This window comes from Microcebus murinus, chromosome 4 (genome assembly GCF_040939455.1).
Source record: "Microcebus murinus isolate Inina chromosome 4, M.murinus_Inina_mat1.0, whole genome shotgun sequence".
NCBI classification, from domain to species: Eukaryota; Metazoa; Chordata; class Mammalia; order Primates; family Cheirogaleidae; genus Microcebus; species Microcebus murinus.
The window spans coordinates 10,458,813-10,471,536 of NC_134107.1; the positions used below are offsets into that span (position 1 = coordinate 10,458,813).

The window sequence follows — 12,724 nt, forward strand, 5'->3', positions numbered from 1 at the left end:
GCAGCACATACCAGGCTCCGGGCCTGGCCTCCTCCCCTCCTGATGTTTCGCTTTGGGGACCAAGAAGTCAATGCACAAGGAAAGGCAACGAGGGCCCAGACACCAGTGGCACCCCGACAACCCCGGGAAGCTCGGCCCAGCCTCCCACGCCTGCCCGGAGCCACGCCCGTGGCATGCGGCTCAGGAGGTCCAGGCAGGCGCGGTGGGCAGACTTGGCCTTTCAAGTTCCCTCGACATCCGGGTTGGAATAAAGCAGAGTTCCTGCTCGACCTCTGTCCACGCCCCAGGTTGGAGGACCAGGACCCAGGTGGCAGGTGGAGGGCCCCTCCCCTCGTCCCCACGGGAGCCCGGCTGCCGCCCTTACCCGACGTGCCGGTGCCTCTTGCCATCCTCGCCCGCAACCAGCCTGTTGAGCGAGGGGGACCGGCTGCGGGGCCCGGGGATGTAGTTCCCGATGGTCTTCACGGCGCCATCGGGCCTGCCGGGCGTCGGCTGCAGCAGCTGCGGCGAGAGGCTGCGGTGGGAGGCGGCCGGCGGGCAGACGGCCCACTCGGGCACGCTGGCGTTGAGGTTGTTGTCGCTGTTGGAGCGCAGCAGCACCCGGGGGGCGGCCAGCGTGTTGGGGGGCCTCCGCCTCCGGTTGGAGTACGCCGGCGCCTCTCGGAAGGGCACTGTGGGGAGAGGACACAGGTGGGTGAGTGGCTCTGAGCGGCGGTCGGCGCCCGCCTGCACGCGCCCACGCCCCCATGCGAGCCGGGGGAGGGGGCTGTGAGTTCTGTGCCCTGTCCCCAGCGGGACCCCACCAGGCCAGAACTCATCAGCCCTGACACAGAAGCAGAGACAGGTGGGGACCCGGCACATCCCCGCCGCAGGGAGACTCAAGCCAGCGCTGCACATGGAAGGGACGCGGGGTCCCAGCTTCCACCCGGGCAGCCCAGCGGACGCCGCTGCCAGCCCCGACCCGTGTGGAGATGGGCCGCCCCATCCCACAGCGCAGTCGGGACCCTGGGCTGGGGCGAAGCTCCTCTTCCTGAGCTTGGCCCCTGTGACGGGCTGAGCTGTGACACCCGCCCCCACGGCATTTGTCTAGGTCCTGACCCCGGCCCCCCGTGTCTCAGAATGCGACGGTATTTGGAGAAGGGTCTTCGTGGAGGGATCGAGGGTAGGTGGTCACTAGGGTGGGCCCTAATCTGAGAGGACTGGTGTCCCTGTAAGAGGAGGAGGTCAGGACGAGGAAACACACACAGAGGGATGGCCACAGAGGACACAGGCAGAAGTGGCCATCCGCAAGCCAAGGAGGCCTCGGAAGGGACCAACCCTGAGACACCTTCATCTCCGACTTCCGGCCCCCGGCCCCTGCGACAGTGCATGTCTGGTGTTCAAGCCGCCCGTCTGTGGTGCCCGTCACGGCAGCCCGAGCAAACCCACGGACTCCGGATTACTGGTCACCGGGAGGCCACCTCCCCCTCACCACGAGTGCCCCCTTCCCCTGTGCCATCAGCCTGGTCACGGGGGAGGGCGGGGTGGACACGCCTCATCTGGCTTCCAGCGGAGCTCTAGCTGGCACAGCGCCCTCGCTGTCCCAATTCAGTGTGCCCAGGGGCTCAGAACAGGGGCGGCAGCCCCCAGGAGCCCTGAGGGGTGGCAGCCACGTCACACCGGCCTGGGCTGCTCAGAGGGCTGGAGCCCGGGACAGCGGCCACGCTTTCCAAGAAGAGCACCCCCAGGAACTCGGCCCTCCGAGCCGCAGGGCAACGGCAGGTGCCACTGACTGCCTGGGACACCAGGCTCTTCCCGGCTCTCTGATGCCCAAGGCGGCTTTTCCCACTGGCCACGGGATTCACACCCCGGGAGTGGAAGCCCCACTGGCTCTGCCGTTCACACTGCCCAGGGCCAGCGCTGCCACTCGGCCAACAGGAAGCTGCAAGGCAAGAGAAAGCCACGTCCTCCCAGGGGGCGTGAACCGGGGAAGAGACCTTAACGCCTCCAAGGAGAAGAATGTCACAAGTAATTCAGGACACGAGTGGCACTGGCAGAGCTCATGGGGACAGAGGTGGCAAAGGCAGAGCTCGCGGGGACAGAGGTGGCGCTGGCAGAGCTCATGGGGACAGAGGTGGCAAAGGCAGAGCTCATGGGGACAGAGGTGGCACTGGCAGAGCTCATGGGGACAGAGGTGGCAAAGGCAGAGCTCGCGGGGACAGAGGTGACAAAGGCAGAGCTCATGGGGACAGAGGTGGCACTGGCAGAGCTCGCGGGGACAGAGGTGGTGCTGGCAGAGCTCACTAGTGACAGAGGTGGCACTGGCAGAGCTCATGGGGACAGAGGTGGCACTGGCAGAGCTCACAGGGGACAGAGGCGGCACTGGCAGAGCTCAGGGGGACAGAGGTGGCACTGGCAGAGCTCAGGGGGACAGAGGTGGCACTGGCAGAGCTCATGGGGACAGAGGTGGCACTGGCAGAGCTCGCGGGGATAGAGGTGGCGCTGGCAGAGCTCACTAGTGACAGAGGTGGCACTGGCAGAGCTCACAGGGGACAGAGGTGGCACTGGCAGAGCTCACTAGTGACAGAGGTGGCACTGGCAGAGCTCATGGGGACAGAGGTGGCAAAGGCAGAGCTCGCGGGGACAGAGGTGGCGCTGGCAGAGCTCACTAGTGACAGAGGTGGCACTGGCAGAGCTCATGGGGACAGAGGTGGCAAAGGCAGAGCTCGCGGGGACAGAGGTGGCGCTGGCAGAGCTCACTAGTGACAGAGGTGGCACTGGCAGAGCTCATGGGGACAGAGGTGGCAAAGGCAGAGCTCGCGGGGACAGAGGTGGCACCGGCAGAGCTCACTAGTGACAGAGGTGGCACTGGCAGAGCTCACAGGGGACAGAGGTGGCACTGGCAGAGCTCACAGGGGACAGAGGCGGCACTGGCAGAGCTCAGGGGGACAGAGGTGGCACTGGCAGAGCTCAGGGGGACAGAGGTGGCACTGGCAGAGCTCACTAGTGACAGAGGTGGCACTGGCAGAGCTCGCGGGGACAGAGGTGGCAAAGGCAGAGCTCGCGGGGACAGAGGTGGCGCTGGCAGAGCTCGCGGGGACAGAGGTGGCGCTGGCAGAGCTCACTAGTGACAGAGGTGGCACTGACAGAGCTCGCGGGGACAGAGGTGGCAAAGGCAGAGCTCGCGGGGACAGAGGTGGCACTGGCAGAGCTCACAGGGGACAGAGGTGGCGCTGGCAGAGCTCGCGGGGACAGAGGTGGCAAAGGCAGAGCTCGCGGGGACAGAGGTGGCACTGGCAGAGCTCTCGGGGACAGAGGTGGCGCTGGCAGAGCTCGCGGGGACAGAGGTGGCAAAGGCAGAGCTCGCGGGGACAGAGGTGGCACTGGCAGAGCTCACAGGGGACAGAGGCGGCACTGGCAGAGCTCACTAGTGACAGAGGTGGCACCGGCAGAGCTCTCGGGGACAGAGGTGGCACCGGCAGAGCTCGCGGGGACAGAGGTGGCACCGGCAGAGCTCGCGGGGACAGAGGTGGCACCGGCAGAGCTCGCGGGGACAGAGGTGGCACTGGCAGAGCTCACAGGGGACAGAGGTGGCACTGGCAGAGCTCGCGGGGACAGAGGTGGCACCGGCACAGCTCTCGCGGACAGAGGTGGCACTGGCAGAGCTCATGGGGACAGAGGTGGCACTGGCACAGCTCTCGCGGACAGAGGTGGCACCGGCAGAGCTCATGGGGACAGAGGTGGCACCGGCACAGCTCTCACGGACAGAGGTGGCACTGGCACAGCTCGAGGGAGACAGCCGTGACCCAGCGCACCCTCCCCACCTCCCCAAGTGAGGGCAGCCCAGGAGAACAGAGCCGCGGCCGAGCCTGGGGGCCGCGGAGAAAGGCACAGGCTCCCTGGGGACGCACGCTTGGCTCACACAGTCGGGCTTCAGCACAGCTGGGGAGAATTTGGAAGTGACGCGTGCGGGAGGTCACAGCCTCCCCAGTTAGGGAGCGGCACACGCACTCTCATCTGCTTGCTCTGAAGCCTTTTGTCTGGGAGGACACGCCGCCACGCCGCCTGGGCTCTTCAGCGGGGACTGTCATCCTCCCTCCGCTCCTCCAAGCACAGGGCTTCCCGAACACCGAGGGGAGGGAAAGGCTGGCAGCCTCCGCCCTGGATGCCTCCAGCTCAGGGCCAGAGGCCACCTCTCGAGGAGCGTGGCCAGGTCCACAGCGGTCACCCTGAGAAAGACCTCCTCCTGGGGACGGTCCCTAAGTTTGTGTTCTGCTGGTCACGAGTGAAAACCACATCAGTTTCCCTCCCTCTGAGAGGGCAGAGGCTAAAAAATAACTTGTGGAATGATGGTGCGTCCATGGAGGCTTTGGAAAACGCAACTGGCTAAGAGAGCTTCCGGGTGATCCGGGAACTGCCTGCCACGGTGGGTGGGGTGGGGTGGCTTGAAGGACCTTGCAAAGGGCTGGCGAGCCCACAGTCTCAGAGAGCAGCTGTCTGTCATGTACAGAGACCACAGGCTGGGGGACCACATCGGTGTGACAGTCAGAACCACAAGCAGAAACAGCAAGCGGAGGGCAGGCCCAGAGCCCCCCGGCCTCCCGGACAAGGCTGGGGCTCTCCCTGACCACGTGGAAGGGCCCCCACGTGGCTCCCGGTCAAGGAAACTCTGCCTCCCACAACTGACACTGCCTCACGCCGAGCCTCCCTGGCCCCTGACAATGCAGCCAGTTCTCTTTCTCTGGCCCATGTACCTGGGGAAGGTGCTAACACCCTTCACAGCCAAGCATGGACACCTGGGGAGAGTCCCGCCCTCTCCCCCACCAAGATAAACACACCAGCAAAGAAAAGTCTACGAAACAACAGGACACACACAGAATTAACCTAACACCATAAGCCCCAGGTGAAATTTTCATGCTGTTCATGGCTTATAAAAATTGAAGTCCCAGATGGTACATTTTGGTGAATAATGTCAGAAAATAGGTACAGATCAAAAACTGGTTTTTTTTTTAAACATATAAATTCCAAAGAATCAGTTTGAAGAATGGAGACTTGCAGAGGGAGAAGAATTCATGGGGTGGGGGACACCCTCAAATGATTAAAGGGTACGAGAACTGGGGCATTTTCAAAGACATTTGCCCTGAACAGCCTGCAGCTCGCTCACATGGAACCACATAGGTGACATTAGGGCGAACATTTTAATGAAAATTACCTCGCTTAATTAGCAAGATTCATATTAAATTAGTTTCTGGAGCACTGAAATTTCTTCAGTGTTCATTTTATGATGAGCTTGGGCTTGGAAATACCTTCCTAATTTCTTTAAAGTGACATCTTCATCAGTCTTCAGGCTTCACACAATGAGAGCTCTCTGACAAAACTAATCTAACTGGAGCCATCCACGGAAAAGATGATTTTTTTGTGTGTGTGAAAAGGGTTAAAAATAACTCTTTTCCTGTCTGAAAACGATTAATATTCCACCCAACTGTTTCCTTCTTTCAGGCAATCTGCAAACTCTTAAGTGGGTGGATATTTTCTTAGCTGTCTGAACATGTGTTTATTTCTCCCCCCCCCACAATAAAAATCACACAAGGTATGACAAAAAGCGTATGCACTTTTAAAGTCTGCCACGCCGCCTTCCCCATCCACTCCCCGCAACAGCAACCCAGGGGCGGCCAGGCAGAGCCGAGCGTGGCCCGGGAAGCGTCCGCCCATTCGGCACAGCCGGCCATGTGCCCGACCTTCCCCAGCGAGTGCCTGGCGGCCCTCCGGTAACCGGCAGGCTGGGGTAGAAACTTCCTTTATTCCTTGTTAGGACTTAGTTCCTAACGAGCTCTGGTCACCACGGACGGGCATTCTGGAATGCAATTCCGCAAGGCGCCCGAGGCTTGACAGCCTCATACAATAAAACGGCACCTTCAGCCCTGTTAATATTCCAGACCAACTCCGACAAAGCCGCATCCCGGAGCAGAAGTAATTATCCCCTCGCATGACACGGATTAACACCCGGCAATTTCGGGAGGCTCCGGCGTCCCCCCACCCCCCTGCCCCCGAGCAGCAGCAGCAAGACGCGGCTGCTTCCCGCGCCCGGCTCCCTGCGGCTGCTTCCTTACCTTCCTTCTTGGTGAAGGCATTTAACAAAGACTTCATTTTCCCTCTGACTTTGGCGGTGGTCCGCGCATTATATAACCTTCTCGGACGGGAGGAAGGACAGGCGCGCGGCCCGGCCCCTCGGTGGGAGAGCGGCGGGGACCCGGGGAGAGGCGGCGGGCGTCTGGGCTCGGAGCACTGCCGAGCATAGCTGGGCACGCCAGCCCCGGCGCGCTGGTGACAAAGCCCACCCCATATTCCGTCTGTCAGCTGGGAACCAACTGTGCGTAGACTGGGGCTGCTCAGAGCCGGCTACCTCTCTCGGCGCTCGTCATGTGAGCCCGGCCGCTCCGCTTTTGTGCTGGGGCATCGGGGAAGAGCCGCGGCGGAGGGCTCGCGCGGGCGTCCTCAAGCCGCGGGCGGCCGGCAGACGCCGGGAGGCATTTGTGAGCCGGAGGCCCGCTCATCCGCGGAACGCCGGGCTGCTGCCGGGCGCTCCATCGCCTGCGGCTAAAAATAACCCTCTGTGCTTGTCTGGTTTTTTTTTTTTTAATTTTAGAAGAAAAAGCCAAGTTTGTTTGTCAGCGAGCAGATGTGGCAAGAAAGTTAAAGGGAACAAACACCCAAGTACCAGACGAGCCCCGCGCCAGCCCCACGTCACCCAGGCAGGCACGGCCAGCGTGCTGGCATTTCTGAACGCGACCCATATTTCCGCTGGAAAGGATCGGAGACGGTACCAGCTACTCCTCTGCCCTCCCCCACGTGGTTGGTAATTACCCTGCAAAAAACAGGAGTCCACCCCGCCCACTTTTTTTTTTTAAAGCAAGAGATAAGAAAATAATTCAATCAAGGCTCTGACTCTCCAGGCAGCTGATCAAAACGAGCCCTTCCCTTCCTCGCGTTTCTTTAGCGATCCCACCCAACGGAAGTCCAGGCGAGAGGTGGAAAGACCACCCCTGCACGCGCTGCAGGAGACAGTCGCATCTGCAAAGCAAACGCAGAGAGGCGGGCGCTCGCCGCCAGCTCTGCGGCAGGTGGGACGGTTATTTCTGCGCGAGGAGCAAGGTCTTCGCAAGCTAAATGGAACATCCCGGGGGCAAGGTTCTGTTGCTCCGTGCGTCTGTCGCCGGGGCTGTAATTAAGCGTGCGGTTTTTCGGTTGCTAAGAGAACTGCTTCCGAAATTAAAAAAAAAAAAAAAGTGTGGGGAGAGACACGAGACAAGATGAGGAGAAAGCGACTGGGACACTGAAGTCGGATTCCATATGGTCGACACGCTTCGTGTCAACAAAATGGCAGCGTGAGAGCGAGCGTGCTCGAGCCTGCGTCAGGAGCTGGCCCGGGCCTCGCCTCGCCGGCACGCTCGGTACGGGCGACACCTCGCTGCGGCGGGGTCTCCCGGCTCAGGGAGGGCAGACGGGCGTGGGTGTGTGCCCCGTGCCAGCTGAGCACGTAGACACCGTCCCTCAGCTGACTCCCACGGCTCGCCAGCCCCGCAGAACCCTGCCCTGGGGACTTCCTTGCCCCTGCCGTCCCCAACCCACAGGACCTCGCTGGAGCCGTGCCCGACACTCGCACTGAGAGCCACCACCCACGCGCCACGCGCGGTTCATGCACCCATCTCCTTGGACGTTTGGGGCAAGGTTGAAGGGCTTCCAGAAAACCCTTCCTGGGATGCCCACGGTGCCACCAACAAGGACACATCTGCTTTTTGTCCCACCTGAGAGGAGCAGACAAGGTGCCCTCCAGGTGGACTTGCCGAGGGTCTCAAAGAGACAGTGGGCATGCAGTTCACCACCGTGTGCTGGCCAGAGGCCCGGCCGCTGCCTAGGCTGGGGGGCGCTGGGGGCTGGGGACAGGGATGCCACGGTGCAAGTGTGCAAAGGGGAAGCCTCCAGAGGCTGGGAGACCCGGCCAGTTACGTGCCCGGCCACACGGGCCCAGAGAACTCGCCAAGCTCAGGGAATTCTCCGGGAGGCTCAGCGACGCCCAGCTGCCTCCATCTGTCAGTGGTCGGTGACTGACACCCCCCCCACAAAGCACGCAGCCTCCGCCCAAGCCAAGCTCGCGTGCCAGTCACGGCTCAGCGCCGCTGCCTCTGCACGGCCCCGGGTGGGCGAGGTCGGGGACCGGCCCCCGTGCCGGAGCCAGTGGTGACCCTCCATCTTTGGCAGTTTTGCAGGCCGCAGGTGACCCTGGGTGGAGGACGTGGGGAAGAAACCACTTCCCCGGGGGCCGAGGGGCCGCCCGCAGCTTTTCTAACTTAAGGTGGCGGGAAGGAGACCCAGCCTTCCTCCCTTTGCTGGGGCCCCCTCCTTCAGACACGCTGAAGGACCCACGAGAGGTCCCACCTAGTCTAAAGCAAAGAAGAACCGGGAGACCCCAAACAGGGCCATGCAGTGGCACGTACAGGCAGCCCGGGTGGGAAAACCCTCCGCTGTCATTGTATAGGGAGCAGCTATACCCTACTGCTCGTCTGCCCGCAGCAGGAGCAGAGCCGGGGATGAATGGGGCCGTGGCTGCTGGAGAAGAGAAGGGAGCCTTTCTAAGACTCGGCCCCGTCACTAGGAACCTCGCCGCCCCACCCCTGCATCCGACGTCCCAGCAGGGTGTGGGACCTGAACCTTCTGCAGGTCCACAGGGTGCAAGATGGAAAAGAACCCAGGTGTCCTCAGACTGCACGGGGCAGGGTGGGGGATATACCGTGAGGCTTTGGATGCAGACAATCTGGGGAACCCCAGGAAACACCCCTATGCTGAAGGGTTCCTTTCAATTCTTTTAATAAGCAGACATTTTCCAACCCACAGCTGGAGGAAGCTGAGCAAACCACTCACAAAGATCAGGAGCAGCAGCTGGGTCAGACTCGAGCGCAAGCCTACCGCGTGCCCGGCCCTGGGGCGGGCTGCCACGAGGGGTCTCGTGGTCAACCCCGCAGAAATCCTGCCGGAGGAGTGGGACCATTCCTGACACGGCCTTCCTGGCCACGTGCAGGCAAGCTCTCCTTGAATACTTCCAGTGACAGGGGGCTCACCACTACTACTGTCAGAGTAAACGTGCAAGTGAGCATTTGGGGTCTGGGCCCTCACAGGACTGCAGCTGCACACTGTGGGACTGGCAGGCAGCAGCACCCCCTGGAGGGGAACGCCGGCTCAGACCAGTCCCCGATCTGACACGAGCACGGCGGCGTTGAAAGCGCCGACTCCTCTCCAATGGACACACGGCCCTCTGCACCCGTGAGGGCATCTTCCACCCGCGCCCCGGCCCGGACTCTCCCGTGGGAACACCGGTCAGCGAGCCTCGGGCTGTGGCAATCGGGACACGGCCGCTTATTTGGCCCATGTTTCACGAGCCTGTTTGCAGCCTGCAGCCGGCCCTGCCTGCTCGGCTGGGGGAAGCTCTGCACGAATAAACGTTCACGCGTTTGGGGTCTGGGCCGCTTTGGGTCCCATCGGGAGAGCAGCTCGCCCGTGCCGGCGGTCTGCTCTCTCCCGCCACCAGCACGCGTGCGGGGCTCTTCACCCTCCAGACCACAGGCCCACCACTGACCCAGGTGCCCTTGGAGGGCTGGGCCGCAAAGGCGGAGGCCCCCACAGAGCACCAGGCACGGGCTAACACCATTTCCGTCTCTAAAACAAGGATACTGAGGACAACTAAGAGTTAGTGGTTAAAAAAAAAAAAAAAAATTAAGATAGAGATGGAAGATGAAATTTAAACACCCAATCCTCCCGGCTTCCGGAGATCTTTTTCTCCGTGTATTTCACCCCATGATGGAGCCTCGGACTTCGGAAAGTTCCTGTGGAATCTCCCCCTGGGCTCCCCGAGACCAGCTCGAGGCTCCGTGCATGAGACGCCAGGGGTCCTGCGGGGTTGGACAGCCCCGCCTCACGCACAGGTGTGACCGCGTCAGCCCGAAGGACAGCAGAGCTCTTCCTCCGTCCACCCTCAGACCTTCCGTCCCGTACGGGTCCTTCGTGGAGGACCTGAAATGACCCCGGACCTCTGCCACATTCCTGTGAGTGCAGATGGGTTTATTTCAAATGGATTTTATCCCGGAAGAGGGAGCGACTGGCAAAGAAGGACTTCCGGGTCTGCGCCAGGTGCCCGGGTGAGGGGCGAGGGGTGGCAGAGAGCGGGAATCTACACGCTTAGTGGTGAATCGGACCCTGCCCGCCCACCCGCCCACCCCAAAGCCGGGACTGTCCCTTATCCATGGGCAGGTGAGAACCGGGAAGAAAAGATCCGAGGGAGGCTCCCGAGTCAGACCATTTTGCAGGAGGGGGGGAGGGTCACCCCAAACTGAACCCCAAACTCCCAGCCTCCCAGCCTGGTCCGTTAGCCACCAACGCGGCTGCGCTCAGCCCAGCCCCAACGCTGCCCTGGTGACACACGAGCTGGGCCGTGCGGCCAAGGCCCCTCTTCCCCTCCCGCGCCAGCCCATCCCCCGTGGGCGCCCCACAGACTCGCCCGGTGCACTGAAGCGCCCCACAGACTCACTAAGCCCTTTATTTGCTGCATCTTTCGACAACTGCCTGACAACAGGCTGGAAATATTTCACTTCTTGTATTAAAAAAGGCTCTCTCACGCCGGAACCTTCCAGGGTGTCTGAGGTCCCGGCAGGGAGGATGTGCCAGGTGCTGTAAACGTGCGTGGCGAGACGCGGAGGCCAGCGGGTCTCAGATGGGCAGGTGGGAATGACAATGCACCGGGGCTTCGGCGCGCGTGCGGTTTGCAAAGACGGGGGCGTGCAGCCAGGCGGGCTGGGGCCGGCGGTGGCTTTGCGTCTCACGCCCTCTGCAGCCGCAGGCTGGTCCGGCACCCCCATCCCTCAGCTTCCCCATCTGTAAAGTGGGGACGACACAACTTATCCCGGTGCTGGCCTCGGGGACCGCCCGAGCTCGGGTCTGACGCGAAGAGCATGGGGGCTCTGCACGTGAAACCCTCTGGAGTGAGCACTTCCGGGGACCAGTCCCAGCTCTGTGACCCTGGAAGTGTCACGTGGTCGCCCTGGGCCCCGTCTCGTCTGAAAAATAGGGATATTAATGGAGTGCTCCGCAGGGGGCTGCCAGGGCAGAGTGGATCAGCATCTGCAACAGCACCTGGACGTTGGGGCTGTCGGTGAGCACTAATAAATGCACTTAATTAAAAATAATCTGCATGTGGAGAGCAAAGCAATCTCCTCCTCCTCCTGCCCCGCCCCCATCTCTGTAAGAAATAAGCCCCCCTCACTTCCTCTGAAGGCGTTCACGTTATCTTTTCCAGTGTTGCCTCCTCCGGGAAGTCTCCCTGACTGACCCAGTCCGTGGAGTGACCCCTGCTCCGGGTTGCCGGGGCAGCAGTCAGCCTCGGGCATTTCCTGGTGCCAGGACACTCCAAGCTCCTTGAAGGTAGACGGGTTCCATGCCCAGCTCCCCCCGTTACCCTGCAACCTGGGTGCTCCCTAATGTTCCGGACTGAACGAATGGACGAGGGAACCAGTAAAGACAGGAGGTGGTGAGCTCTCGCTTCTAGTCACTTTACCAGGGACACCAGGCTGGTCTCCAGTTGAGCTGGTTACCTGAGGCCAGAAGCCACCTCGCATCTCTGCCCTGCCCCTGCCCGCACCTCTGCTGCTGTTCAGGGCCTTGCACAGTGTAACAGAGGCCAAGTGAGGGCTTGTGCTAAACCACGGCCATGTTGCCAGCTACTGGCTAACCCGGACCCTGGCAGCAGCCTGTGTGTGGGCTCCATGCCAGCCCCACCCTTGCCCCATGAACAGGTGCCCCAGACGTTGGTCAGGCTGGAGTCCTCAGAGTCCCCGCTGCACCTGTGGTCCCCGGCAGCCCGAGTCCTGCCTCCTGGCGAGGAGACACCCAGGCTCATCCTGCAGCTTTGGGGTCTGAGCGGGTCAGACGCACAGGCCTGGATCACCCCGAGGGAGCCGGCGGGTGTGGAACTGGCTCTAGGACAAGGTCTGGCTCCTGCCAGTGCCAACCATCCAAGAGCTTCTGTGGTGCCAAGGCACAGCGAGCTCCACGGGGCGGCCCACGGTGGCTGGACACCCCAGCAGCCACACAGCACCCAGCTCTGGCTCGAGGCCCCTCGGAGCACCATGCCCGCCGGAGAGTCCTGCCCTCCCTGCATCGGCGGGCCAGAGCGGACCCTGCTGCTCGCAGCCAAGCCCCAGCCGGCAGAGAGAGCCCCGAGGCCCCGCCCAGAGCCGGCACCGGCATCTCTACGGGGAGACCTCTGGCCTCAGGATGCCGAGAGCATCCCCTCCCCGCCATCCCCGAGGGCCATAGGTAGGTTTTCTGGGTTCAAACCCCGCTGGGTTCCTGTCCACAAAACATCCCTGGACTTCCAGGAACAAAGCCGGCGCAGCGACGGGGCCACCCTGAAGAGCTGCTCTGGGGACCGGCGCTTACGGGGTGCAGTAGGTAGCGCCACTGCCACGCCCACGCCCGAAGCTGGCTGACCATTCCCGCCGTTTGATCATTGCAACAGCTTGCTGGGGGAGGGGGTCCTGACGGGCCTCCACGGTCTCTCTGGGCCGTGGAAATCAATGGGGCCTTTGGAGACAGGGTCCCGACCTGCGCCGGGACAGGGTGGTCCCCCAGAACCCCGGGCCCCCTGCCGGGAAGGAGCTCCACGTTCCAGAAGCACAAAGGCCAGCCCGGAACTGGG

The 12,724-nt window shown here is 62.3% G+C and overlaps 1 protein-coding gene across 5 annotated transcripts in view; it reads right to left on the reverse strand.

Moving 5' to 3' along the window:
- The window catches only part of SHANK2 (SH3 and multiple ankyrin repeat domains 2), a 545,909-nt gene that overhangs the window by 298,236 nt on the left and 234,949 nt on the right, over window positions 1–12,724 (reverse strand). For 4 of the 5 annotated variants that reach the window (XM_076001726.1, XM_076001724.1, XM_076001725.1 and 1 more), the window contains one exon: window positions 365–671. In XM_076001726.1, the coding sequence (XP_075857841.1) occupies window positions 365–671 (307 nt within the window). Of the gene's footprint in view, window positions 1–364; window positions 672–6,089; window positions 6,809–12,724 lie in introns of those variants that run through there. The other variant, XM_076001727.1, reaches the window with a different exon arrangement.